This window comes from Onychomys torridus, chromosome 6 (genome assembly GCF_903995425.1).
Source record: "Onychomys torridus chromosome 6, mOncTor1.1, whole genome shotgun sequence".
Taxonomy (NCBI): domain Eukaryota; kingdom Metazoa; phylum Chordata; class Mammalia; order Rodentia; family Cricetidae; genus Onychomys; species Onychomys torridus.
The window spans coordinates 67,500,120-67,525,440 of NC_050448.1; the positions used below are offsets into that span (position 1 = coordinate 67,500,120).

General features: G+C 48.5%; 3 protein-coding genes across 3 annotated transcripts; 2 read left to right on the top strand and 1 right to left on the bottom strand.

Annotated features, from left to right (window-relative positions):
* Positions 1-997: 997 nt before the first annotated feature.
* On the bottom strand, positions 998-5,140 carry S100a1 (S100 calcium binding protein A1). The gene is made up of 3 exons (XM_036191528.1): positions 4,999-5,140; positions 2,785-2,938; positions 998-1,337 (listed from the first exon to the last, which is right to left on the bottom strand). The coding sequence occupies exons 2-3, from the start codon at positions 2,923-2,925 to the stop codon at positions 1,194-1,196; spliced, it is 285 nt and encodes a 94-aa protein (XP_036047421.1). The 5' UTR covers positions 2,926-2,938; positions 4,999-5,140; the 3' UTR covers positions 998-1,193.
* A 127-nt stretch (positions 5,141-5,267) lies between these two features.
* On the top strand, positions 5,268-14,512 carry S100a13 (S100 calcium binding protein A13). Its single transcript, XM_036191526.1, has 3 exons — positions 5,268-5,805; positions 6,650-6,842; positions 14,276-14,512. The coding sequence occupies exons 2-3, from the start codon at positions 6,690-6,692 to the stop codon at positions 14,417-14,419; spliced, it is 297 nt and encodes a 98-aa protein (XP_036047419.1). The 5' UTR covers positions 5,268-5,805; positions 6,650-6,689; the 3' UTR covers positions 14,420-14,512.
* Positions 14,513-15,609: 1,097 nt separating this feature from the next.
* S100a14 (S100 calcium binding protein A14) lies at positions 15,610-19,177 on the top strand. The gene is made up of 5 exons (XM_036190840.1): positions 15,610-15,815; positions 17,229-17,238; positions 17,547-17,663; positions 18,104-18,250; positions 18,463-19,177. Exons 1-5 carry the CDS (start codon positions 15,751-15,753, stop codon positions 18,598-18,600), a joined length of 477 nt encoding a protein of 158 aa, XP_036046733.1. The 5' UTR covers positions 15,610-15,750; the 3' UTR covers positions 18,601-19,177.
* Positions 19,178-25,321: the final 6,144 nt, after the last annotated feature.

The window sequence follows — 25,321 nt, forward strand, 5'->3', positions numbered from 1 at the left end:
GTGTAGCCCTGGCTGTCCTGGAACTAGCTCTGTAAACCAGGCTGGCCTCGAACTAACAGAGATCTTCTTGTCTCTGTCTTCCTACTGCTGGGATTATTGGCATGCACCCCTGCGCCTAGCTCTTCCATGTCCTTTTATGTGGGCTGCCACTAGAAGATGTGGCTAATTTTAGGATGTGTCTTCTCACTTTGAATAATCCAATAAAGCATATCTGTCACAGGTGTGCCCAGTCCCTTGGGGTTTAGTTGATTACAGATGTAGTCAGGTTGACAACTAGGATTAGCCATTATGCAGGATGTCTCACTATGGAGCCCTAGCAGGCCTTGAACTCTCAGAGATGCTCCTGCCTTTGCTTCTGCCTCTACCTGAGAGGGCTGGGATTAAAGGGTACTTCACCATGCCTAGCTAGAGCCACCGCTCCCCTACCCCCCCAGCACTATGCTGGGTGTTGAACCTGTAGAGCTAAATATATCCCATCCCCCCGCTCCCCATACACACTGTAAATGGCTATAAAGCCTGACTTTGATGTGTTTTCCTTTCTTCTTTCACTTGTTTTGTTCCCCCACCCCAGACAGGGTTTCTCTGTATAGCCCTGGCTGTCCTGAAGCTCACTCTGTAGACCTGGCCTTGAACTCATAGAGATCCACCTGCCTCTGCCTCCTGAGTGCTGGGATTAAAGGTGTGCGCTGCTGCCGCCGCCGCCGCCGCCGCCTGTTCTTTGATTGCTTGTTTGTTTTTGGATATAGGATCTGGCTATGTAGTATGGGCTGGCTTGGAACTCTTCCTGTTTCATTCTTCAAGCGCTAGGATTACCAATGACTTATACAAGTCCTTGAGAAGCCAATGGCACTTCAATTTCAGCTAAAACTATGGACCCCTACATTTTTGGGTCTTGAATGTTCCTTAAATAAGATGCAATGCACATAAACTCTCCAAGATAAGGAGTGTTGGGAGTGAGCACCCTTTACTCCACACAGATCCAGACCCAGAGCAGGTAGACATTGACAGTTGTTGAGGAAAGCCTTTATTAGGGTGAGTGGCAGACCTAGACAGACCACCACTCTTGTGCCCTTGGTGGGAGACTGGGCAAGGATGGGGACATGGGGAGGTGTAGGTGGGGTGAGGAGAAAGCCGGATATAGGAGAAGTCTGACAAGGCCGAGAGGAAGGGCACTGCCCATGGCGGCCATGCGCTCAACTGTTCTCCCAGAAGAAATTGTTACAAGCCACCGTGAGAGCAGCCACCAGCACGACATACTCCTGGAAGTCCACCTCCCCATCTCCGTTTTCATCCAGTTCCTTCATCACCTTGTCCACAGCATCTGCATCCTTCTGCACCTGTGGGAGGAGGCGATGGAGACGGATACCACTGAGTTAGAGCCTGCGCAGCGGTTGAGGCAGAAATGAGCAAGTGAGAAGAAGATTTATGGGAGTCTTTGGCAGCACGAGAGACCGGTGAGCTCCTGGTGTCTGCAGAACCTAGCAGAGTTGATTCTGACACCAGTTGTCAACCATGATTGTCTACATGTGACAGGTGCTACATTGGGAACCTTGCAGGCTTTGTTTTAATAAAAACCACACACAAAAATGATTTTAGGGCACGGTGGTAGATGCCTCTAATCCCAGCACTCAATGAGGAAAGAAGCAGGTAGATCTATTTGAGTTCAGGGCCAGCCTGGTCTACATAGCAAGTTCCATGTCAGTTGGGGCTACATAGTGAGACCCTGTCTCAAAAACAAACAAACAAAACCACACCATTTTTTTTGCCACTTGATCCAGGCTAGCCTGGAACCTGAGGTCTTCCTGGGTCTGCCTTGTTAGTGCCAGTATCACAGACGTGTGCCACCAAGCCTGTCTTTAGCACTAAGGCAAATAATGTGGGAGGCATTTCCACTGCTTCCATGATAGAGAAGAAACAAATTAACAGTTGGGGTATAAACAAAAGTTATGCAGCAACAGAATAGCAGGGCCAGAGCTTCAGTCAAGCCTAAGAAAGCTGGAGTTTGTCTGTGGTCCCTGTCAGCATCTGTCTCTCTGCATCCTCCAGTCAGTCAGCATCTGTCTCTCTGCATCCTCCAGTCAGTCAAAGGAAGCTTCCGAGCAAACCTTCCACCCTTCCTCCCATGCTTCTTTCCATGTGGGCACCTCCTACCATGTCTTAATTTACCTACAATCTTCCAGGGGAAATCTATGGCTCAAGTGCCACCTCAGTAGAGAAGCCATGTGACTTCAGAATACTAATCTCCACCGTTCTAAGAGTATTTCTTTGAGTTCATCGTTTTACTTTTTCTGGGGTTTTTCAATAGAGGGCTCCTCTGTGTAGTAGCCTTGGCTGTCCTGGAACTTGCTATGTAGACCAGGCTGGCTTCAAACTCACAGAGATCTACCTGCCTCTGCCTCCTGAGTGCTAGGATTAAAGGCGTGCGCCACCACGGCCCGGCTGTGACTCCATTCTATGCTGTGGGTAATGTAATTGGTAAATCTGCAGAGCCTAGTGTTTTTGTTTTGTTTTGTTTTGTTTTTAAGCTGAGGATCGAACCCAGGGCCTTGCGCTTGCTAGGCAAGCACTCTACCACTGAGCTAAATCCCCAACCCCAGAGCCTAGTATTGATAGGTGGTCAGTAAAGTAGGGCATTTTGACTTTTCCAGGGAGGTGTTAAGGGAGCCTGGGAAAAGTTGGTTAAGAATGGAAGAGGAAGACAATTGGGCTGAGCTTGGGGTGAGGCAGGGATATACCAGGGCATCCATCTCCTTCCTCCACCCTGTACCTCAACCCTCTGCTCACATCTAGGAAGCCGGAGAGCTCAGTCTGTAGCAGGTCTTTCAGCTCCTTCTTGCTCAGCTTATATTTGTCCCCCTCCTTGCCCGAATGGGCATGGAACACGTTGATGAGGGTCTCCATGGCAGTCTCCAGCTCAGAGCCCATTTCAGCAGCGTACCTACCCAACCCCAGGAAGATGGAAGTGAATTGAAAATCAGGTTCAGGATATCTGGGGTCTGGGTAAGGGGTATCCTCAGACTTGACCCTGGTTTCACAGCTCAAATAGCTACAAAATGGGCCCCCCTTGTACTTTATTTTGAGATTTTGCACTGTGGGAGAAACCCTATCACACCTAAATCCAGTCCAGCATTCTGGGTCTCTCCAGAGGGAGTCAGGGATGGGCATGGAGATTGAGCAATAGGAACCGGGCTTTCTTAAGAAGCCTGCAGCAGACATCTGCAGTGGCTGGCTCCTGGCTGCCTGGATGGAGATGGGGTGGGGTGGGGCAGGCATGGGTGGACACAGGGCCAGGCAGCTTTCTAGCTCTATTTTTACCTTCCAGGCCTGTCACAGTCAAGCTTTGCAGTTCGTAGTAAGTGAGCTGATGTCTACGATACCCACTCCAGGAAGAAGTCTGGTACCTTTGGTGAACAGTCAGGGTGGGAGACCCAAGAGTTGTTGGGGAGAGGGTGTCTCACTGTTTCTGAGCTTCCTGTCAGCAGTGTGGCTCTTCCTCTTTAGGCACCGAGGATTAAGCCCAGGTAAATTAGCTATATCTCCCATCTTTTTGTGCTTGGGATTTATTTATTTATGACAGGGTCACATTCTATAGCCTAGGCGGCCCTGGGACTAGCTCAGGCTGGCCCTCAGCTTGTGGGCAGTCCTGTGTCCAGGCCTGGCTCCCCTGGCTCCTCAGTATGTCATTTTGGTTTCCCTGGGGCATGCTTCCCATTACTCCCCCATCCTACTCATCCTCTCTGCAGAACCATCCCTTTCCATCAGGTAGGCAGAAGGAAGGGACAGGGAAATGTCTGAGGTTCTCCTGAGACGCTAACCTGAAGGTGTTGTCCCTGATGCTGTCCATTCCTGCCTCAGGCCAGCTCTGTTCCGGTAGCTACTGTGGGAACAGGATAGGGCTGGTCTGTGTTAGAAGGACTGAGTGCATGAGGTCATTTGAGCTCAAGGGGCTGGGGGACAGCAGACGACTGACTGGGGAGGTCTATTGGGAAAGGATTGCCGAGCTAGGGGGCCTGAGTCCCTTGGCCCTGGGAGAGTCATGCTTTCCACAGCCTCAGGGGCGGCTCGGATGTCTCAGATCAGGTGTCCTCATCCTTCCTCACCACTGGGTACACTGGACAATAGGTCCTGATTAGATGACATCCCAGCTCTTCAATGGAGTCCTTGTGACTGTCACCTGAACTCCCGTCACAAGAAGCAGGCTGTCACAGAGACAGGGGGAGATAGAACCCAAGCCGGGCTGATCAGGGGGATAAGGAGTGCTCGAGGGAGGGATTTGGGGTGGCTCGGTTACCTTCTCAACTATGAGGGGCACCTGGAGGTTTGCCCGGTGCCCTCCAGCAGCTTAGAATTTCATGAAGGGGAGGACCTAGGGGTGGAGCAGCGGGCAAAAAAGGGGAAAATTGGGGAGAGAGACGTGGGGGCCAAGGCTGAAAAAAAGGGATAAGGAGGGGGTCTTGTGAAGGCAGAGATAAGACGGGGCAAACTGCCACAGACCCCCTTCTTCATGGTATCACAGGGCCTATGCTCTGCGGCTCCTGACTTCCCTAGGGTTTGGGTCTTGACAAGGCTGGTTAGGGGGTGGCAGAGACTGGGGCTGGGGAGCGGGCAGGAATAGCCGTTCTTATTCTTACCCCAAAGGAGCAGGGCTGTCTCTCCTCCTTTCCCACACCTAGAGACGTAGGGTACCTGGCAGGAGACACTGGGTTTTGTGGGAAGGTCTGGTGGCCTGGAAGCTGGGTGGCGGCGTCCTCACTCACCAAACTTTTATTAGCTCTCTGACCTTCACTCACCTCTTTTCAGTACTTTCCAAACCTTATCCCCCCCCCCTAGACCTCAAACTACCCTTTCCTTTCCCTTGTCTGAGTCCTTCCAGACCCTCGCCAGACCCTGGCAGCACCACTGTATCCTTTTTCCAGGGCTCTTGGGGTCTTTCTGAGGCTCCCTTTCCTCCAGGCTGGCCAAGCCTGGGACCTCTCCTAGTCAGGGTAGGGTACTCACGGTTGGCCTGGGCCTGAGGTGGGAGCAGGTTCTCGACAGGCAGGCAGGCTGCAAATGTGGCACCTCGAGCCGGTGTGGGGAGACCTGCCCTTCCCTGCCGACCCTCCTCCCCACCAGCTCCACCCCTTCACCAACGACACCTCGAAGGGCTAGAGGCCAGGAGTGGACAGAGGCGCCCTCTGTCTCCCGGGCGGGAACCGGCTGCCCTGTGTTTCTTTCTGTTCTTGCTTGTACCCCCTCCCTGAGCCCGCAAGAAGGAGGTGGAAGAGACATCTTGGGAAGGGTGCTGTGGGGCGGACTGAGCAGGGGGAAGGGAAGGATTCTGTCCAGGGGTGCTTAGCCTGTGCGCCTCCGTGAGGGGCTTCTGTCTCGGAACTCAGTGAAGAATTTCAATTGGAATTTCATTATGGGGGCCTCAGTCTGGGGCTTTCCGAGTGCCCTTGGGCTGTAGGGTGTTTTGCAGGGTCTCTGGTTTCTCAGACCAGGCTTTCCAGGGCTGAATTCCCCAAGCGTTTTTAATTTTAATTTTGCCTAACAGCAGTAGCAGCCCCTCTGACAGACTCCTGACTAACCATCATAACTGGGAGGGATGGGACCCTAGGGTCCCTCCTCAACAGGCTCTGTCCTGGTCGCGTGGCGCAGCGTTGGGATGGCTAGTGACAGGAGGGGCGGTCCCCTCTTTCCCGAATCAGCGGAGGCGGAAACTTGACACTTCGGAACTGGGAGTGGCTGTCTTCTTCCCTGGTGCTTAAAAACTTCAGCCTTGAGGCTTCAGCTCAGTTTACTGCATCCCATCTCCCTTCCTGGGTGAGTTACTCTCTCTGACTCTGCAGAGAGCCTGGAGACCCTTTTCTTTATCAGCTCCCAGGTTCCTCCTTCCAAGTGGGTTCAGGCAGAGATTCAGGAAGTGGCTTCAGGAAAGCAGGCAAAGGTCCTTGCAGGAGTATGTGGGTGGGTGGACAGAAATGAGGGGGACGAGTAGGCATGTTTCTTCCCTTTCTGGAGCCCCGAGGGCACTGGGTGTCCATGCCAAACACTTTGTGGGCTGTGGGCTTGAGGATTTCCAAGAGTCCCTTTCTGGACCTGGTCAGTCATCGAGTGGAGAACTTTGGTGGGGTCTCGTGCTGAGCACTCTCCGACCCCCTCAGAAGAGGTAGGGTATGGGGCAGAGAAGATGGGTCTGGCCCGATTGAGCCAGACCTGACCTCAATTGGGCCTTTGCCAACCCTAGGCTTCTCTACTATGAGCAGTAGCCAGTCTGTGGGAGGGTGGAGACTCTGCTCTCAACATAAATAAGCATTGGAGACAAACAATTTCCTGACCCTAAGACAGGGAGTGGCAACAGGAAACGGTCATTAGAACAGAGACCCTACAGGTGATGTTACCACACTCAGATGACTCCAAAGAAAAGCCCTCAAAGATAGAGTGGTTGCCACTCGAGAGACCGCTACAGAGGCATCCCAAGACAGACACTTGAAAAGGACACTCAGACATGGGAGGCGGAGAAAAATTCTTTCTGGAAGTGAACCTAAACTGAAATACTGTTGCCTGTTCTGGACCCTTTTCCTCTTTCCCACACTGACCCTTTCAGGCAGCCACCTTACCCATTCTTGGATCCCCAACTCTCTTGGTCTTTTTCTTCCCCCACCAGGTCACTCTGTGAAGACATCGGCTCCTACTTTGGGTTACTAATGGCAGCTGAGCCGCTGACAGAACTGGAGGCAGCCATTGAGACGGTGGTCACCACTTTCTTCGCCTTTGCAGGGCTGGAAGGACGGAAAGGCAGCCTGAGCATCAATGAGTTTAAGGAACTGGTCACCCAGCAGTTGCCTCATTTGCTAAAGGTTGGTGGAGGTCTCTGGGACTGAGACTGGTCTGTGTGTGCCAGGTGATGACACCGAGTGGGTGACAGAAACAAATGTGAGTGACTGCGTGTGTGTGTGTGTGTGTGTGTGTGTGTGTGTGTGTGTGTGTGTGAAAACTAGATGAGCGAAGATGCTGTGCAAACGGGAATGTGCCAAACAAGGTTGTTGAGTACTTGAGTCTGCCTGTGTCTCTCTAGTCTCATTTTCTCAACATATTACTGGACCCAGAGGTGGATTCCCAGAGATTTACAGATGGTAAGAACTGGAAGGAGGCTTAGCAAAAATAAAACTACACCCAGGCATGGTGCAGCCTGCAAGCTCAGCACTCAGGAGGCTGAGGCAGAAGGATCAGGAAATTGAAACCAGTTTAGGGAGACCCTTTCTCAACAAACAACACATAAAGTCGTAGAGAGCTATATTGTTAGTGTCCGGGTCTACAAGGAGCTTCCATACTTAGTTCTCACTACCTGTGAGTAGTTCCATCCCCTCAGTAAGGTGGCTCATTCTACAGAAGTGGTTGGGGGCTCTAACTTGCTGACTCTGAGTTTATGTGCTATTCTAGCCTGTTAACAGTTTATTTTAATCCTTTATGAAAATTCACAGCCACGTAAGAGTGTGTGACTGTGGCTGGGCGTGGTGGCGCATGCCTTTAGTTCCAGCGCTGGGGAGGCAGAGGCAGGCAGACCTCTGAGTTTGAGGCCAGCCTGGTCTACAGAGCAAGTTCCAGGACAGCCAGGGAGACACAGAAACTGTAACCAAACCAAAACGAAGTAAAACGAAATCAATTCCTTGCTCTCTTGATCTATTGTGCACCTCAGTGTTCCGTTCTACAGTCTGTCCTTCAATAGCCATCTCATATTCGATTCAACTCTGTGTTCTTCACTAGCCAAAAAATGTGCCCATCCTCCAGCTCTGGAGCTTTCAGAACCTCCTGTAGCCTTGCTTTGTCTGATCACCCTCTGTTGTTCCACTTGTTGTTTTTGTGTTATTTTTTTTAACAGATTTTTTATTCTATGTGTATATGCAGCACATGTATTCTGGTGCCTGCAGGGGTCAGAAAAGGGCATCAGGTCCCCTGGGACTGGAAATGCAGTGAGTGCCAGGATTAAAGGAATACACCACCATTTGAAGCCACATATTTGTGGGGTTGCCCCCCACTTTTTGTTTTTTGAGACAGAGTTTTTTTTTTTTGTGTAGCCCTGGCTGTCCTGGAGTTTGTTCTGTAGACCAGGCTGGCCTCGAACTCACAGAGATCCACCTGCCTCTCCCTCCCAAGTGCTGGGATTAAAGTCGTGCACTACCAGCCCAGGTTCCTCCTCCTCTTCTTTGTTAGTTTGTGTGGTTTTAAAAAAAGATGTATTTAATTTTTCATTTTCTGTAGAGGATTGCCCATATGCAGGTCTGTGCACCATGTCTGTGCCTGGTGCCCACAGAGGCCAGAGGAGGGCTTTGGATCCCCTGGAGCTGGAGTTACAGATGGCTGTTAGCCACCATGTGGGTGCTGGGAACAAAAACCTGTGTTCTTTGCAAGAGCAGCAAGTGCTCTTAACTGGTGAGCCATCTCTCCAGCTCCCCTTTTTTTGTGTTTTTGAGACAGGGTAAAGTATTTGTGTAGTTCAAGATAGCCTTGAAGTCATTGCAGCCCTCCAGTTTGGGCCTCTTTGGTGTTAGTTTGGGTCCAGTTCCGAGTGTCTCGACTGTTTTCATTTCCTCCCATCATCTTCATCTCCTCATGGCTCTTCTTGTTTAGTTCACGTTCTAAGACACACACCCTTATGATCACGCTTGCAAACCCCTTGATCCTGTCTCTCTATTGTTGTCAGTCAGGACCCCCACATACCTACATTTCTGCCTAAATCCACCACGTGTGTCTGTCTGCACTTGGAGAGCTGAATCTACCTAGAGGAACATGCACAGCCGGGTTGACTTGTTTCTCTCAATCTATAACCACAAACTCCAGAGGAACCCTTGGCAACGTCGAGCACTTCTGTATTTCCTTGTGAATGGCCGGGACACAACCTTTTCCTTCCTCAGATCCCAAAACTTCCTTCCACAGTCTCCCTGTCCCCGAGAAATTGACTCACTTTGAAAATAAGCAATCGCGAAGGTTCTCTGTGCTTCCCCCCTCACAGAGCATCTACTGTGTCTTCCTTTGGGCCTCACACATGATCCGTCCATGCTTCTAAGGCCAGCTCTCTGCTGGTGTCCTGCATTCCATCCCCTCTCACCTACTTAGAACACTTGCTCCTGCTGTGATTCCCTTTTCCCTCTGCACATTTCCCTTCTGGATCGCTTGTAGTAGATTACGATGTGCTGGAATTCATAACAAAATAGGCCTAGTACTCGATTACCGGGCCCTTTCTTTTCTTTTCACCTCTCAGTTCAAAATGCTTTTTATCTCTTAAGAGCCAGAACCCGGGTGGTGGTGGCACCTTTAATCCCAACACTCCTGCCCCCCCCAAACAAAAAACCGTCCTAGTGACAATAGCAATGCTCTTTCCACTTTGCCCAAACATGCCTCTGAATGGACCTGTGAGAACCTTAACATGGAGGTGCCCCCCACCCCAAACCCATAGGAAGGGGATACCAAATCCGAACAAGCACACATGGCTCTACAGCGGTGTAAGCGTTTATTTGTGGGAGCCCCCCAATTCTCCTCAAAACCACTCTATTATGATGAGGTGGACACTAAGACTGCTTTCCCTCTCTTACAGGTTGAGGACACGGAGGTCCAGAATTGTTAAGCAGCTTGTCCAAAGCCCCAATGTTTAGAATAGGCCCTGGGTTGCCTGGAAAAGAGGGCTGTGTTGCCTCCCCTACACTGTAGTCTATGGGATTTATTTAAGGGGGGTGTTTCAGAAGGACTAACTGGACCCTTCCAAAGGAAAGTGGCTTGAGATGCCCCACTTTTGGGGCCTATTATTTTGCAAAAGAAAGCTCCAGAGTACGGGAACAGAATCTACCCTGACTCTGCGGCGCAGGAAGGGCCAAGGAAGGCAGTTCAAAGGCTCCTAGCCCACTCAGCCACACAGCGTCCCGGGTCACGTCAACCGGAGATGACTAGGGTCTGGGGTTAGCAGATTGCCTAGGAACTCATTATCACTCACCGTCAGTGGTCCTGTGTCGTTCAGCCCGCCCGAGGTGGTGGCTGGTTCGTGCAGGTCCCCTGGCTCCAGGCGCTCCCCTGGGATCCTCCAGTGGATCTGACTAGATGCCTAGTGGCGCTCCTGAAGCTCCCGGCTTTTTTTTCCCTTGAGGTACCAGCTCTGGGCTAAACTATATTGCCTGGGGCTAGAAAGCCCTGTCATCAGTCCAGGGTGGGACAGCTGGTTCTGGTTGTTCTCATTCAACCCAGCCGCGTTTACCACTAGCTCCCTAGACCCCCACCCCAACTCCGGTGTGCACACACAGGCGGATCTCTGTGAGTTTGAGGCCAGCCTGGTCTACAGAGGACGATCTGCAATAGGCTCAACACTCAAGCCTTAACGAAACCTTCTCCGTAGTGTAGCCTTTTTGAGGAAAGTAAACTTAGTCTGCCCACTGTAGCCCATCATAGGGCCACTTTCTCTGGGCACACAGAGACTCCTTGCTCTTCTGTACTGTGTCATGTTGTGGGGTGTAATGAGTCTTTTCTGTCCCCCCAGCCAGCTCCCAAAATAATGACATGGAGATTTCTTATTAATTATAAAAGCTTGGCCATTAGCTTAGACTGGTTCAACTAGCTCTTATAACTTAAATTAATCCATTTTTATTAATCTATGTTCTGCTACTTGGCATTACCTCTTTTCCATCTTGCACCTCCTGTTTTCCTCTCCATGTCTGGCTTCTCTATGGCCAGTTCTGGTCAGCTAGTCACTGGCTTTGCTCCCTGATTCAAGGTATACCTTTATTGGGAAGTCTTGGGAGTGTCAGAGGGCAATCAAAATATCCCACAATGATGTTCTTGGGAGTGCCATCAACACAGAAGCTTTTGCTTATTTATTTTTAATACTTATTGTTTTTATTTGATGTGTATGGGTGTTTTGCCTGTGTGCATGTCTCTGCACCATGTGTTGGTGGGGGCTGGAAGAGGGCATCAGATCCACTGGAAGTGCTACCAACAGACTGTTATTAGCAGTCATATGGGTGCTAAGGATTGAACCCAGATCCCCTGGAAGAGTAGCCAGTGCTCTTAACCACTGAGCCATCTCTCCAGTCCCATTTGTTTATATTTTTGAGTCAGATTCCCTCTGTATGTCCCCAGCTGGCCTTGAACTTGAGATCCTCCTGTCTCTTCCTCCTAAGTGTTACAGGTGGACACCACCACACCTATATTTCTTCTTCTTCCTCTTCTTTCCCTCCATCCCCACAAGACAAGGTTTCTCTGTGTAGCCCTGGCTGTCCTGGAACTCATTCTGTAGACCAAGCTGGCTTTGAACTTAGAGCTCTGGCTGCTTCCCAAGTGCTGGAATTAAAGGTGTGTGCCACCCCTTCCAGCTTCTTTTTCTTTTCTTTTCACTTTTTTAAAAAAGATTTATTTATTTATTATGTATACAGAAGAGGGTGCCAGATCTCATTACAGATGGTTGTGAGCCACCATGTGGGTGCTGGGAATTGAACTCAGGACCTCTGGAAGAGCAGTTGGTGCTCTTAACCTCTGAACCATCTCTCCAGCCCTCTTTTTACTTTTGATACAGGGTCTCTCTATGTAGCCCTAGCTGTCTTGGATGTAAGGATGTCGGATCACCTGGAACTAGAGTTACTTATAGTTAGTTGTGAATTGCCATGTGAGTGCTGGGAATTGAACCCCTGGTCCTCTGGAAGAGCAGCCAGTGGTCTTAACCTCTTAGCCATCTCTCCAGCCCCCTGGTTAACATTCTTATAACTAAAAGCTATTTTTAAAAATTCTTTTTGAGACATGGTCTTATTATGTATCCCAGGCTGGCCTCAAACTTGTTACATAGCTAAGAATCATCTTGAATTCCTGATCCTCCTGCCTCCACTTCCCAAGTGCTGGAATTACAAGCATGTACCACTATGCCATGTTTACCTATTAATACTAGTTTTGTGTGTATGGTATTAGAGATTGAAGCCAGGTCCTCATGCATGTTAGGTAATCTCCTAAGGGCTGAGATATATCCTTAGCTACCCCACCCCCCTTTTTTGAAACAGACTCTCATTAAACAGCCCAGGAAAGCTTTGAACTCATGATCCTCCAGCCTTAGTCTTCTGGGTAGCTGAAACTACTGTCCTGCACCACCAGGCCTGGCTCATTTCTAGGGTTTTTTTGGGGGGGGCAGGTGCAGGCAGGGGAGAAAGACACAGAGCAGTAGCCCTGATTTAGAAGATCTGGGTTTGAGCTGGAGCAGTGGATTAATGGTTAAGAGAGAAGACCAGGTTTCTGTTCCATTGCCAGTATGTCAGCTCATCATTGTCCATTCTCCAGTTCCAGGGGGTCCACACTCTCTTTTGGCCTCAGCAAGTACCAGACCTATACAGAGTACAAAATGCACATACATATAAGATAAAATAAAAGAGAAAAAGCTCTCTGTGAGTTTGAGGCCAGCCTGGTCTATAGAGTGAGTTCCAGGACAGGCTCCAAAGTTACACAGAGAAATCCTATCTCGAAAACAAACAAACCAAAAAACTGAGAGAGAGAGAGAGAGAGAGAGAGAGAGAGAGAGAGAGAGAGATATCACGAGAGCAACCTGGACTCAAATACAGGTTCTAGCTCTTCAACTGTGCTTGGTGCCAGTACCTGGCCTTTCTGGGGTTTAAGTTTCTCATCTGCTAGGCAGACTTATCACGCCTCATCATTGTCCATTCTCCAGTTCCAGGGGGTCCACACTCTCTTTTGGCCTCAGCAAGTACCAGACCTATACAGAGTACAAAATGCACATACATATAAGATAAAATAAAAGAGAAAAAGCTCTCTGTGAGTTTGAGGCCAGCCTGGTCTATAGAGTGAGTTCCAGGACAGGCTCCAAAGTTACACAGAGAAATCCTATCTCGAAAACAAACAAACCAAAAAACTGAGAGAGAGAGAGAGAGAGAGAGAGAGAGAGAGAGAGAGAGAGAGATATCACGAGAGCAACCTGGACTCAAATACAGGTTCTAGCTCTTCAACTGTGCTTGGTGCCAGTACCTGGCCTTTCTGGGGTTTAAGTTTCTCATCTGCTAGGCAGACTTATCACGCCTTTCTTGCTGGACTGGTGGTGTACTTCAGCCTGTACTTATTGAAGATTTGCTCTGTCTTTTCCTGTCTTAGTGAACAAACTTCAGCTGTGTACTTGACGTTGAAAGTATAGTGTTGGACTAGGTCGACCAGGCTCTTGTGTCATGGAAGCTGTCACTCTAGTGGATCACGAGGCTCAAATGAAATAAAACATAGTGTAAAATCACAATGCCTGGAGTCAAAGACGTAGGGGGTTGTCCTCCTACATTCCCTTCCACTGATAGTGGAGGAAGTGCTGTACAATGAGTGAGTGGAGACTCTGCTAAACTCTTAGTTCTATCCCCAGGTCCCACATAAACGTGGTGTGCCCGTCTCCTGTATCATACACATGCATAATAAATCTTTTGTAAAAAAAGAAAAAAAAAAGACTCTGCTAAAAAAACAAAAAACCAAACCCAAACCCAAAACCCTCCATGAATTTGCTTCATGTCATCTAGAGATTTGTTTGGCAGCTATTTGCCATCGTCCAGATGTTGACCCAAATGTTGAGCATGGGCCTGGAGAGATGGCTCCAGTGGTTATGCACACTACTCTTGCAAAGGACCCAGGCTCGGTTCCCATATGGCAGCTCAAATCCATCTGTTACTTCTGTTTAGATAGCATCCTTATGGTGGTTTGAAAGAAAATGGCCCTCAAAGGGAGTGGCATTATTAGGAGGTGTGGCCTTGTTGGAGTAGGTACGGTCTTGTTGGAGGAAGTGTGTAATTGTGGAGGTGAGCTTGGAGGGCTTATATATGCTCAAGCCACACCTAGTGAGACAGTCTTCTGATCAAGGTATAGCCAGCACCATGTCTGCCTGCATGCTGCCATGCTCCCCGCCATGATGACAATGGACTAAACCTATAAACTGTAAGCTGCCACCTCAATTAAATGTTTTCCTTTATAAGAATTGCTGTGGTCATGGTGTCTCTTCACAGCATTAGAAACCCTAACTAAGACAATCCTCTTCTGACCTCTGTGGGCACCCAGCATGTATGTGGTACACATACATACCACACGTTGGCAAAATGCTCATATATAAAAAATGAAATGAATGAATCTAAAAACCCTTGGATATGGGACCTCAGGCAGTGTAGTCCCGGGTCTGTAACCTCATCTTTTGGGCGGTGCTGGCGTTGTCTGAGGGAAGCACCTAGCAGTTCTTCCCTCTCTCCCTGCTCCAAGAACCCTAGTTTCTAATCCTCTTACATCTTCTTAGGATGTGGGCCCTCTAGATGAGAAGATGAAGAGCTTGGATGTGAACCAAGACTCGGAGCTGAAGTTCAATGAGTACTGGAGACTGATTGGGGAACTGGCAAAGGAAATCAGGAAGGAGAAAGCCTTGGAGATCCGGAAGAAGTAAAGCATGCTCATTGGGATTGGGGCCCAGCAGAGACAGCTGGGCAGGGCCAGGCAGAATCCCACTCCCCCAATAAAGCTTCCTTCTTGAAACACAGATGCTTATTTTTATGTTCTACCAGATTTCTTTTCTTGAGACGGGGAGAAGCCCTGTCATTACCTGAGGTGAAAACATGAAAATTGTAGGCAATTTGAAGGCAAGGAATGTGATTCATCTTCAGCTCTACTGCAGCATCTAGCATCCTACCTACTAACTGATTTCTTCATCTCTCTGGTGTTCAGAACAGAACTCAGGTCCTTGAGCATGTGTGACATAGCAATAGGTCTTGCATTAAGCAGGTGCTCAATAAATACATAGTTGGTGAGTGAAAAATGTGGAGACTTGGGGCCTGGAGAGATGGCTCAGTGGTTAAGAGCACTGGCTGTTCTTCCAAAGGACCTGGGTTCAAGTCCCAGCACCCACATGGCAGCTCACAACTGTTCAGGTCCAAGGGATCCGAGACCCTAATACAGACATACACGCAGGCAGAACACCAATGTACATAGAATAAAAATAAATAAATCATTTTAAAAGAAAGAAAGAAAAATGCAGAGATTTGAGGCTCAGCTCCATGGCTCCAGCTTCCAGTTTTCCTCATATAACTCCTGGAGTTTGTTCTTTGGCTGGTGATGATAATGAACACCTGTTAAACATTTTACCCATATTGCCCTGGTTAACTGTCACAGCTGTTAAGGTTAATTAATCCTTTTTTTTTTTTTGTTTTGGTTTTTCCTGACAGGGTTTCTCTGTGTAGCTTTGTGCCTTTCCTGGATCTTGCTCTATAGATCAGGCTGGCCTCGAACTCACAGAGATCCAACTGCCTCTGCCTCCCAAGTGCTGGGATTACAGGCGTGAGCCATCACCGCCTGGCTTTTTTTTTTGTTTGTTTGTTTTGTTTTTTTGGTAATTAACCCAATTTTTATAGAGTTGAGGATTAACCTAAGATCTTGCACATGTTAGGCAACTGGGAGGAGTCACACCCCCCAGGCCTCTTTTAGCTTTTTTCTTGTTGTGTTGTTATTGTTTTAATAATTTGCTTTTTAAAAAATTTTATGTGCATTGGTGTTTTGCCTGCATGTGTGTCTGTGTGAGGGTGTAGATCTTGGAGTTACAGACAGTTGTGAGCTGCCGGGTGGGTCCTCCGGAAGAGCGTCAGTGCTCCTAACTGCTGAGCCATCTCTCCAGCCCCCTTGGGACTGTTTTGAGATAGCCTTGCTGTCTTCAGCAATCTTCCTTCCTCATCTTCACAGGTGCTGGCATAACAGGTGCACTACCACGCCTGGCTTGGGGGAAACATGTTTAAGGAGGCTCGGTTTGCAAAGGCAAGAATCGCTAGAGAAGTGCTGCTCAAATACGACAGGTAGAGGGAGCTGTGGTAGAATGGAGTGCTTAGGGACGGGGTTGTCCCCTCTCTGCATTGAGGGGCAAGTTGTTTGCACAGCTCACCACTAGAGAGAGTAGGGGTGTGGCAATGAGGTAAGCCTCCTGGCTCCTCACTGCTGTAACTGTGGGTGTCCACGTGGGGCGGCTAGTCAACCAGAGGAGAATTAGCAGAGACAAATTCCTCATCGCATACCAGGAGAGGGACCTCAGAGGGATCACTGGGCTCTCTCGGTGAGAACCCAGGCTGAGGGACTCTGAGAAGCCCTCTGATGGCAAGACCCTTGTAGTGTCTCCAGACTGAAGCCCTTCCGAGGAGCTTTCCAAATGAGACTGTGTGGTAGAGCCCCTGATTGAGACCAGAAATACAGGGGACCTTCAGCAGGTGACACAGGGAAGACCATCTGCATATCTGCTCTGATTTCAGAGTTAGGGAATTTTGAGTCTAGGCCCATGCAATCCTTCTACTGACCCCTCAGCCCTTCCACCGAGGTCTGTCCTTCCCATGACTTTAGAGGCCCAGGTCCTAGGTCCTGGGCAGGTGAGAAAGGCTAGTTGGGTTGGTCACAGTCCTAGGAAGTATAGTTTAGGCTCCCCCTGGGGTTCCTGGGTAGTAGATTGGAGTTCTGGTGTTTGACATGCTGTTCAGGGAAGGGGTAGGATTGGGAGGGAGGGAGGGAGGGAGGAGGCAGCCCAACCAGTTTGGAGAGGTTGTTACCTGCCAGGGAACTCCTTTGAGCCTTGCACATGTGTGCTCTGGGCTGCTGCAAGGTGCTGGCAGGATGTCAGGCGAAGAAGGCTCAGTGCGGGTTGGTTCCCAGTACCAGGGTGCACTGCTCTGGCTCTTCCTTTGAACCTTTTCATCTCTATGCCATCAGGACTGGGAAAGGCTTGGCTCTGGGTTTGAGCAGGCCTGAGTGTTACTAGCCAAATTCACTCTGGTTGGGAGGGAGAGGAGAGATGAGCGAGTGAGCGTCAAAGCACAGAGACCCTGGGGATCTCTTTCAAGCTCCTCATCCCACAGATTCACCTTGATCAGCCCTTGCTTCCCTGCCTCACAACTGCTACGGGTTCCTACCCACCCCTCCCCATGGGTACAGCTCCTGCACCCCCTTGCCATCCTTCCCTTCTCTCCCTGGGGCTCTGTAAGGTGATCTTGTGCCAGGGGTATCCCATACCCAGCCCTCCATGGCTTCCTCCTCATGGTAGGGGTGGGAACTGACTCTAGTACTGTAGAGGGTGAGGCTCACAAAGCTGGCTCCCAGCCCAGGAGGCTGCAATAGCTGGGGTGGCTGAGGGATAAGGCCCTGGCCCTGCCCCTGGCTTCCCCTCCCTTCCCCCAGGTATAAGAGCTGAGCTCAGGTGAGCTGGCTCCTCCATCCTGTCTCTGCAGCTGCCAGCAGGTAAGAAAGTCCAGCCGCCTGCCTTCAACCTAGAAGGGCTGTCACTCTCCAGGGAGTACCCCATGCCCCTCTTGCCCAAGTCTCATGGGGTGGCTGGAGGAGGTGGGAAGAAGGAGGCCGGGGGGATTCCCTCTGAGTGGGTTGGCCTGGGGGCTGTGGCCTTAGCTCTTGGTGTTTGGGCAGGGACTGGATCTGTGTGGCATAGACTACGACCGCTTAGGTGAAGGTGTATGTTGGGTGGAGCCAAACGTGGCCATGAAAAAAGAATGAAGAGCTCTCCCCTCACCTCAGGCCTCCCTCTTTTCTAGGCAGATCATGAGCCATCAGCTCCTTTGGGGCAGGCTATAGGACAGACAACAAAACTAACTCACGGACGGACCAGTGTACCAGGCACCATGGGACAGTGTCGGTCAGCCAACGCTGAGGTGGGCCCATTCATCTGGCCGGTCTTTCTGTTCTTACACTCTTCTTGTTAGGAGGGTTCATGCCCCCACTGACTTCTGCTGCTTTCCTAGGCCTTGCCCTGTAGATACTGCCAGCAAGCCCCCAATCCCCTCCTTTTACCCAGGATGATGCAAATAGAATTCTTCTGGAAATAGGATGTCTGAGCACATGCTGGGGCCTGCCCTGCCTGGGATCTGGGGTTGTGGGGCTTGCCTAATCTGTGGCTTACTAAGGGCAGAGGCTACTGTGGCCTGAAGGCTGGGCTAGGGGAGGGGGGAGGTGTAGGGGGTAGAGGGGGAGGATTCTGGGCTCTGGATTGCCTTCTAGCTGCTTTCTAGCCTGTTGATTTTCCAAGGCTCCTGGGAAGGGTTTTGTAGGGTGGGTGGGCCTTCCTGATGTGGGATGTGTCTCCTGTCTTCAGGATGCCCAAGAGTTCAGTGATGTAGAGAGGGCCATCGAGACCCTCATCAAGAACTTCCATCAGTACTCTGTGGAAGGTGGAAAGGAAACGCTCACCCCGGCTGAACTACGAGACCTGGTTACCCAGCAGCTGCCACACCTCATGCCGGTACTGAGGGAGTGGACCCCACCCCACCTAGACCCCTGACTTCCCAGACTAATGCTCCAAGACCCCACCCACACTGGCACTGGTAACCCTGTGTCTTTCCCTCTTGCCAACGCCTGGTAGGCTCCTGCTCTCCTACCCGCCCCAGGCCAGGGTGGGGCAGGAAGATCTGGAGGTACTGTCTTGCTGAGCTGTGGTGTCTTTCCTGTCCTCAGAGCAACTGTGGGCTAGAAGAGAAAATTGCCAACCTGGGCAACTGTAATGACACAAAACTGGAGTTTGGAAGCTTCTGGGAGCTGATTGGAGAAGCAGCCAAGAGTGTGAAGATGGAGAGCCCTGTTGCTCGGAGCTGAGGACCTCTTCTTGGAACTTGTTGGGGGTGTTGGGGGTAGGGGATTTTAGAGGCCCCGAGCCTGGAAATAAAATTTTTCTCTACCCCCACCACCCCATTCCCCAGCCTGCACCTCTCCTCATCTCTGTAAGGTTCAGGCTCAGGACAGCCTTCCCTGTGGGCTCTGTGCACTCATCTAGGGTGCTCTGTGGAGCTCCAGAAGTCCTCATCCCAGGGGAGCTCAGGGGGTGGGTTGGGGCTGGAGAGGATATGCAGGGATCCTGGCGGGGTAAGGGCCAACCAAGCCCTTGGTAGTAGGGGAAGGGCAGAAAGAAACTGGGCTATGGGAAGTGATCTGAAGAACGGGGCTGGGAAGCTGGCTGGAGACTTGGTCCTGAAAAGGGTGTCTGAGAACCTATCTAACCCTTCTGATCTTGTCCGACTCCAACTGTGGCTGTCAGCCTCGTGCCGTCCTCGCTGCTTCCAGGGTCTGTCTCTGAGCAGGAGCAGGGCAAAACAGGAGCAGAGTTGCAAAAGAGGCCGAGGAGGGCGGGACTTCAGAGGTGTGGGGTGAGAGGACCAGCTAGGTGCTTGGGCATTTATGGATGACAGTTATTTTATAGTATTTGATTAATAAAAATATTGGAAAAGTAAAATACATTGTCTTAACTGTTTGTTCCTCTCCGTTTCCTAGTCTTCAGGGTTCAGGGTGAGGGGTTCTTTGAGCAAACGGCAGAGTCATTGGTGGGTGAGAGATAGGAGGATCGAGTGGTTGGCACTGGAAGAGATCAGGTGCTCACTTCTCTCCATGGACTTGGGTTGAGGGTGCTCCCAGCCCTAAAAGCCGAAGAAGATATTCCTCTCAGAGAGACAGGCTCCTCCTTGCCTGGGCTGGTCCTCTGATAGGAGATGAAGGCATGTATTCATACCCGGGGAAAGGAATGAACCATGTGTCCTGGGGCACAGCTGACTAATGTCAAGGAAAATGGGCACTAAGAGGCTGGAGGTTGGATCCCAACTCTGCCACTTATGGCTTTGAACTCTGGGCACTCTCTTTCAGTGTGTTTCCTCATGGAGGTGTGAATAGTCCTCTCATAGGAGGAGGATGTGACCCATCACCTGAAGTACTTGCCAGGAAGGTACATGAAAGTAAGGAGAAGGTTTTTTTTTTTTTTTTTTTGGAGCTGAGGACCGAACCCAGGGCCTTGCGCTTGCTAGTCAAGTGCTCTACCACTGAGCTAAATCCCCAACCCGAGGAGAAGGTTTTTATTGTGGAGATGAGGAGATGAGGGAGAGAACAACTAGAGGCACCTGGAAGAATCTAGACTGAACGTGGCCAGCAGAATAAACCAGGCCACGAGAGGAAAGAGAGGGAGGGAGAACGAGAGGAAAAAAGAGAGAGAGGACAAGAGAGGGGACCGGGAAAGGAGCCGAGGACCAAGGAGTGTGTGGCAAAATGGCTGGGTTACGATAGGAGTCAGAAGCTGGGGGAAGGGCAGCAAGGCTCAGGGCTGAAGAGGTTTAGGGTAGGGCATGGGGGTAAGAAGTGCTGAGAGAAGCCAGGACTCTATTTCAGGCGCTTGCAATGGAGAGAGCCTGGCTTTGGCAGGCTAAAGAGGCACCACAGTTAGCCATTTGGCCAGGGGTTTCTTTGGGAATCTGACATTCCAGCCTTCTTGTTGATGAGAAGGGGTGAGGCAATCTCTTCTGTAACTGCTTCTTCGTTGAAATTGGGGCATCGTTGTTAAGGGCCCAAGAGTGCTGGAAGGAAGAGAAGGGTGCAGGCTAGAGGACATCTGTCTTGCTCACTGCCCAGGTTCTGAGGGACCACCTGGGACTAATGAAGTACAGGCTGCTTAGGAGCAGTCTAGGATGCAGGTTCCAAGGAACATCTGGGGCTGGAGTGTTTCAGGGAGTTTTGGAGCAGTCTACACCCTTCAGCTGTTTGGAAATCTGCTGGGACAGGTATAGGCTAGGGACCGAAGGTAAAGTAAGGAACTTAGGGTAAAATTTTTATCTTGGGTGAACACTTGAAACTTTCAGGCCCATGGTCCTGGTAATTGAAGGAGGAGAGGAGTACTAGGAGACCAGGGGAGAGAAATCCCACCCTCAGAAATAGGCAGGTAGGGAAACTTAGGCTGTTGATTGACAGGAATACTTACCTGGAGTCTTTGACCTGTGAGAAGTGGATCCAAGTCTCATGACTCCCTGAAGCTTACAAGAATTTTTCAAGTTTACAAAAATAGATAAAAGTTTCTCTCTCTCTCTCTCTCTCTCTCTCTCTATCTATATATATATATATATATATATATATATATTAGTATTATCATTCTTTGTAATCTGTACTGAAATTCACATTGTAGAAAATTGACTCATGACTTTTATTGAGTCATAATGAAAGCTTGGGGACCCCCCCCCCCAAATAATTCTGAGTTAAAAGCATGAACAGGCTTTCCTCTATCTAGAGATTGCACAGATATCTTTAACACAATGAGAAGCACTTTTAAGTTCATACTTAGAAGTCAACCAGCCGGGGCGGGGTGGCACACGCTTTTAATCCCAGCACTCAGGAGGCAGAAGCAGGAGAATCTCTGTGAGAGGCCAGCCTAATCTACAAAGGGAGTTCTAGGACAGCCTGGGCTGTTATCTAGAGAAACCCTGTCTTGAAAAACCAAAAACCAAGCCAAACCAAACAGAAACAAAACATCTTCTTAGACCCTCACAACTTAAGTTTTCATATTCTCAGACCTTGACAACTTGTATTTACATACCTTCAATCACTTTTTTAGACCCTTACAACTTACACAAGCGTCAAACCTTTTCTTTCCACCCAATCAGTTGTCATGAGACCCAGGTGGTTGATTACTGAGAGCAGTCATTGCAAAACAAATTCCTTTAAATAAAGGAATAGTAAAAAGTTACACTGAAACCTGTTCTGTGAGTTTCTCTCTTTCAGTGTGAAGGCTGCAGGCAAGATAAACTGTCTGTGTCTGCCTTTCTCAGCAGGAGACCTAGTGGCTCATATCTTTTGAAATGGACTGACCAGGCCATACAGCCTTGGGGAAGGAGCTGGTTTTCTTGCTGCTGTTAACATCAACAGTTAGTCATCAACAGTATCAGAGACTTGAGAGGGATAAATTATAGCAGGAAGTATAATCCAAATGGCCTCTGTATCAATTAAAATGGCTACCTGGGTGGTTAGCATAGGTGCTCCATGGTGGTCTCAATGGCTTTGTTGGGGGCAGCGACTACAGGATACAGCAGTGGCCTTTGACTGCTAGACCCAGAGAGCTGAGAGATTTTCCTGTGGAGGAGGAACTTGGGAAAACTGGCATACCTTGATGAGGCAGAGTAGGACAGTCAACTCAACAGTGTCCACAGTTTGGGCAAAGCCCTGGTGTAGTTGAGGCATGGGTCAGTTCTTCATCCAGTGGTTAGTGTTACCACAGTCCAGGTGAAGTCATCTGTGCCCTATTGTCTTCTTTGTAAACCTGAGGGTCATTGTTAGGAGTGGCAGCTCTGTCTATCACAGGAAGCTTTTCCCATTAAACATTTTAAATGCCATATTTAGCAGATCTCTGAGGAGTTTGAGGACCATCATCAGTTAAGTATGCCTGAGTTAAGAAAAATTTACTACTTTTTAGTTACTTACTTTAGGATTAACCTTGAAAAAACATATACAGGAGGCTAAATAAAGCTTGTCCCTATAAATGAATTACAGTTGTACTTAGTGTGGCTATGAGCATAGTTTTTAGTACATTAAAGAATTTGATCATTTATAAGGTGACTGACCATTAACTTGCATGCCTTAATTATCTTTAATAGTTTACAACAAGTTAGTACTTGGTTTATTTTTTATTTTTTATTTTTTTATTTTTTGAGTCAGGGTTTCTCTGTGTAGCTTTGGCTGTCCTGGAACTCATTCTGTAGACCAGGCTGGCCTCGAACTCACAGAGATTCCCCTGCCTCTGCCTCCCAAGTGCTGGGATTAAAGGCATGTGCCACCACCCAGCTTAGTTAATACTTTTTATAAGATCAGGATTTTACAATTTTATCTCTGTTAAGTTTGAGTCTTAAAATTTGGAATTTAAGATCCTTTAGCACCAAAATAAAACTTTAAACCATAAATAAAGTCTACAAAGAGACTGGGAATTTTACAAAACCAAGAATACAGTCCACAGAGGGATTGGGAAACTTATTTTCTTGATCTTTCTTTTATTGTTATTGTCTGTTTGCTTTTTGAGATGGGGTTTCTCTGTATAGCTTTGGCTGGAACTCACTCTACAGACAAGACTGACCTTGAGATCACAGAGATCTGCCATCTGCCTTCCTCTGCCTCCCGAGTGCTGAGTTTAAAGGGGTGTATTACCACTACCTGGCTTCTTGATCCTTTATAGTGAATGATTACAGAATATCAGTTTCTTGTATGATTCAGTGTATCCCAGAAGATAAAGCTTACAAAAGCTAGCAAAGACAAAGAGGAGAGACATGCATCTTCAAGTTGGCTATTGTTAACCTGAGTAGATCTTAGGAATTTATAAACCTTATTTACCAAATATACATTATTTGTCAAATATGTTGTTTGTTATTAAAAATGTTCTAGAAGCCTGGTATTGAACAGTTAGCAAAGATGTAAGTGGTTAGACATACATCTCTAAGTCGGTTTCTATTAACCTGAGTAAACTTACAAATTTATTATCACATAAAAATCTATTCTAATCCAAAATACTTTGGACTTCCTTAGTCTAAAAAGGAGATACAATGATAAACAGAGGGTTCAGTAGGACTAAGAAGTTTTATGAGTTTTGCCTTAGTTGGTTTATACCACGTGATCATCTTAATCAAGATGGTGGTGAAGTCATATTGCATGTACTCTCTTTGAACCCCAATAAAGTTGGCTGCCAGACGCATGATTCCTTCCATCCTGATGAGGTAATTAGCCAAAATGGAGGTGAGCCACATGGTTGCTATTTAAAAACATCTATTTTTTAGTAGATCTATTTTTTTTTAAACAGGAGTTGAGCGCCAGATGGTGGTGGGGCACGCCTTTAATCCCAGCACTGGGGAAGTAGATTTCTGTGAGTTTGAGGCCAGACTGGGCTACCAAGTGAGTTCCAGGAAAGGCACAAAGCTACACAGAGAAACCAACCAACCAACCAACCAACCAACCAACCAACCAAACAAACAAACAAACAAAAAAACCAGGAGTTGAATCCAAGTTACATATACACTATATTCTCAACAAGAATAAAATCATTGCCAGTCGGTGGTGACACTCACCTTTAATCTCAGAATTTGGGAGGCAGAGGCAGTCAGATCTCTGTGAATTCAATGCCAGCCAGGTCTACAGAGAGAATTCCAGGACAGGCTCCAAAGCTGTGCAGAGAAACCCTGACTTGGGGAAAAAAAAAAAGAATTGAATCATGTGTGTGTGTGAGTGTGTGTGTGTGTGTGTGTGTGTGTGTGTGTATGCTGTAGCAAATTAAGATGACCTATGTATAGATCTGTAATTATAAGCTCTTTGTTATAAGTTTTAAGTTAAATTTTGTTACAGATTTTTAAAACATTCCCAGTGAATTTACACATTCCAGGGTAGTTTACAACATAGTCTTAAGAGATTATTTGAGAGCAGAAAGCAAATAAATAGTAAAGATAAAATATTTTTGTTGTTGTTGTTTTTTGAGACAGGGTTTCTCTGTGTAGCTTTGTGCCTTTCCTGGAACTCACTCTGTAGCCCAGGCTGGCCTCGAACTCACAGAGATCCGCCTGGCTCTGCCTCCCGAGTGCTGGGATTAAAGGTGTGTGCCACCACCGCCTGGCGAGATAAAAGGTTTTTAAGAGAGGAAAATAGAAAAACCTTAGAGATAAGAGACTTTTGGAAGTGTAGAGCAGAGATTTTGGGGATCATTTGTTTGTGCAATGGCAGAGATTGTTACCACACGAGAGTATCTGAAAACCAGTGATGTCAAGTTTTGGTCATTGATTGAGCTGTGCTGAGACCAAGTTGTTTACAGTAAGACAGTGAGACTTTAGTGCAATCTCCGAGTCTGAGGAAGAAGAGAAAAGGTCATACAAGGCTGGAAGGGTGTCAGGAAGCAATGGGACTTCCAGGAGGCAGCTGAGAGACAGAAGAGACAAGAGTCACAGACAGAACACTTCCTGAGGGAGGATTCCAGTGTTGTAGAGGTCCAGGAGGACCGTAGGAGACCACGGGACTGCAGCTCCTAGGGAGAAGTGAGGAAACTCCAGGAAGGAGTCAAGAACGAAGGGAGCAGAGGAGGTGTCATGGTGACAAGAATTTCAACCTGGAGCATCCCCAAGGGGAACTGAGAGCCTAGTCAGAGAGAAATGTTCCAAATCACAGAGCGGAGGCATCATTTTCCATGTGATAGGGGTTCTGGTAGGATGAGCTTTCTGGCACATGAGTGTGGCTTTTGTAGTAATCATAGACAAATTAGGTAGCTCCAAGGTGACACTTACCCAGTAGAGGAGTAGAGCAGGTAGAGGAGGAAACAGCTGAAGACATGGACTGGGAGAAGCTTTTGGGAAAAGGGAAGATTCCAATAGAGCAGGCTTCCCAACCTTCCCAGTGCTGTGACCCTTTAATACAGTTCCTCATGTTGTGGTGACCCCAACCATATTTTCATTCCTACTTCATAACTGTAATTGTTGCTATTGTTATGAATCATAATGTAAACATCTGTGTTTTCTGATGGTCTCAGGCGACCCCTGTGACAGGGTTG